Below are 2603 nucleotides of genomic sequence, written 5' to 3'. Positions count from 1 at the left end.
TAATTCAATCATTTGATCTTATCTTCTAATTCCATTGATAAATAATTTGAAACAGATACAATCTTATAAAGTATTTAATCTAATATTTTGTTTACGTTTCAAGTTATAATATATATACACATATACATATATAATCATATTCGTTTAATGGTTCGTGAATCGTTGGAACTTGGTCGAGGTTGAATGAATGTATGAACATAGTTTAAAATTCTTGAAATTTAACTTAACAAATATTGCTTATCGTGTCGGAAACATATAAAGATTAAAGTTTAAATTTGGTTGGAAATTTCCGGGTTGTCACAAGATAGGTCGCAATCTAGAGGCTTATGTTGATGATCTTGTTATAAAAAGCAAAACGCAAGAAAATATTTTGGTTGATATGAAAGAAACATTTGAAAGTTTGCGAAAAATCAACATGAAGTTGAATCCGTCTAAATGCAGTTTCGGGGAAAAAGAAGGCAAGTTTCTAGGATACTATGTCACTGAGCAGGGCATACAGGCAAATCTTAAGAAAATTGTTGCAATTGAAAACATGACCGCGCCTAAAACTGTTAAAGAAGTGCAAAGTTTAACTGGAAAAATCGCGGCTTTAACTAGATTTCTTTCAAAAGCTGCAGAAAGACAGTTGCCTTTCTTTCGCACTCTTAAGGGGTGTTTGACGTAGAAGAACTTTGTCTGAACTGAAGAGGCAAATACGACATTTCAGGAGATGAAGCAATTGCTTGCTACATTGCCTACATTGATCGCGCCTATTGATGGCGAAATATTGTACCTTTATATATCGGTTGCGAATGAAGCATTTGGCTCAGTACTTGTTGCGGAAAGGAACAAGATCCAAAAGCTAGTTTATTTCGTTAGCAAGGCGCTTGCGGGAAGTGAAAGAAATTATGCGCCGATTGAAAAATTTATTTACGCGTTAGTTTTGACGTCAAGAAGGTTGTGCAGATACTTTCAAGGTCATCCAACACATGTCTTAACTGATTTGCCCGTTAAGAATGTTTTGAGCACATCTGCGATATCTGGAAGATTGCCAAATGGGCAATTGAGCTTGGAGCATTTGAAATATCGTATCTACCGTGTACATCTGTAAAAGGTCAAATTTTGGCAGATTACCTTGCAGAAATGACGGGTGAATTGGAGGTTATCCATGAAAGAACACAATTGAAGCCACCTCAGTGTGAAATCTGGGATTTATATACAGATGGTGCATCGTGTATGGAAGGAGCAGGCGCGGGATTAGTGTTGACAAATCCAAGTGGAGAAGAACACACATACGCGCTACGCTTTAATTTTGATGTAACAAATAATGAGGCTGAATACGAAGCATTGCTTGCAGGATTAAATATGGCGCATAAGATGAATATTATGCAGTTGCGCGCATATGTTGATTCGCAGCTGGTAGCAAACCAATTTAATGGCTCTTTTGAAGCCCATGAGTTGTCTATGCAGAAGTATTTAAAAATTGTGCAGGAATTCGAGAAAAAATTTGAATTCTTTGAGTTATCACAAGTATCGAGAAGTCAAAATAAAAAGGCGGATGCGTTGAGCAAACTTGTTGCATTGATATTTTTGCACTTTCAAAAGCAGGTCTGGGTAGAAGAACTTCCCAATAAATCCATAGATGGAAGTTTATTTGTTGCGGCTATAGAAGAGGTTGAACCAAATTGGATGGGTCCTATTGCCAATTATCTGTGAAATGGTGCATTGCCAGAAGATCAAAAGGAAGCTCGTTTGGTAGGCGAAAGATCACCTATGTATGTGATTAAAAATGATGTGTTATATCACAAATCGTATTTGGGACCATTAATGCGGTGTGTAAGACCCGCAGAAGCAGCAACAATTGTTGAGGAAGTGCATAGTGGATCTTGTGCTCTTCATTCAGGTTATAAAACTATTGCCGCAAAAATAATGCGAATGGGTTACTTTTGGCCTACCCTATATCGCAATGTTGCGCAAACAGTTAAAAGGTGTAAAAGCTGTCAAAGGCACGCACCGCAGAATCGCAAACCAAGGCATGGTATGATTCCAATTGATTCGCCATGGCCATTTTATAAATGGGCCATTGATATTGTGGAACCCTTTCCACCAGGTGCAGGGAATGTAAAGTTCCTGATTGTAGCAATTGATTATTTCTGAAACAACCCAACCCATATTCCATACGATAAATAAATTTTCTTTAAAATAATACACATTTATGCGCCAATCAAATATGTAAACCATTCCACACGTTTCGTTAAAACATACAACAAGTTTAGTGTTTACAATAGGCACGACGGCCATTAACAAATGTGATACAAGTTTGACCTAACCAAAAATGATAGTTTTAATCCAAACAACACATCGAGCATGGTTTGGGGCTAAACTACCCAAAACGCTAGGCCAACTTCCAAAAGCTCCAACGAAACATCATCAAAGGACACCTAGTGCCCAACAACCCCTTTCCCCTTATCCGCACCTGCATCTAAAAAGATAAACAACGAGGGGGTAAGCTAACGCTTAGTGAATGAAATAATTATACATGTTCACATATAACCTACTTACTTGCAATCACTTACCATACCGCATACAAGCTAGCAATTCGATAACTATGCAACATCATGCAT

General features: G+C 37.5%; 2 protein-coding genes across 2 annotated transcripts; both read left to right on the top strand.

The window, feature by feature from the left end:
* Positions 1–709: 709 nt before the first annotated feature.
* LOC139875488 (uncharacterized) lies at positions 710–1090 on the top strand. The gene has a single exon (XM_071862825.1). It carries the CDS (start codon positions 710–712, stop codon positions 1088–1090), a length of 381 nt encoding a protein of 126 aa, XP_071718926.1.
* Positions 1091–1122: 32 nt separating this feature from the next.
* Positions 1123–1695, top strand: LOC139875487 (uncharacterized). Its single transcript, XM_071862824.1, has one exon. The coding sequence runs from the start codon at positions 1123–1125 to the stop codon at positions 1693–1695; it is 573 nt and encodes a 190-aa protein (XP_071718925.1).
* Positions 1696–2603: the final 908 nt, after the last annotated feature.

The sequence above is a fragment of the Rutidosis leptorrhynchoides genome, chromosome 11, assembly GCF_046630445.1.
Source record: "Rutidosis leptorrhynchoides isolate AG116_Rl617_1_P2 chromosome 11, CSIRO_AGI_Rlap_v1, whole genome shotgun sequence".
Classification (NCBI taxonomy): Eukaryota; Viridiplantae; Streptophyta; class Magnoliopsida; order Asterales; family Asteraceae; genus Rutidosis; species Rutidosis leptorrhynchoides.
Note: the sequence above shows the minus strand (reverse complement) of the source record. Positions and strands in the feature narration are given on the sequence as shown.

Bases quoted from the DNA above. Each gene is read 5' to 3' on its own strand.
- LOC139875488 (XM_071862825.1), top strand. From the start codon at position 710: ATGAAGCAATTGCTTGCTACATTGCCTACATTGATCGCGCCTATTGAT.
- LOC139875487 (XM_071862824.1), top strand. From the start codon at position 1,123: ATGACGGGTGAATTGGAGGTTATCCATGAAAGAACACAATTGAAGCCA.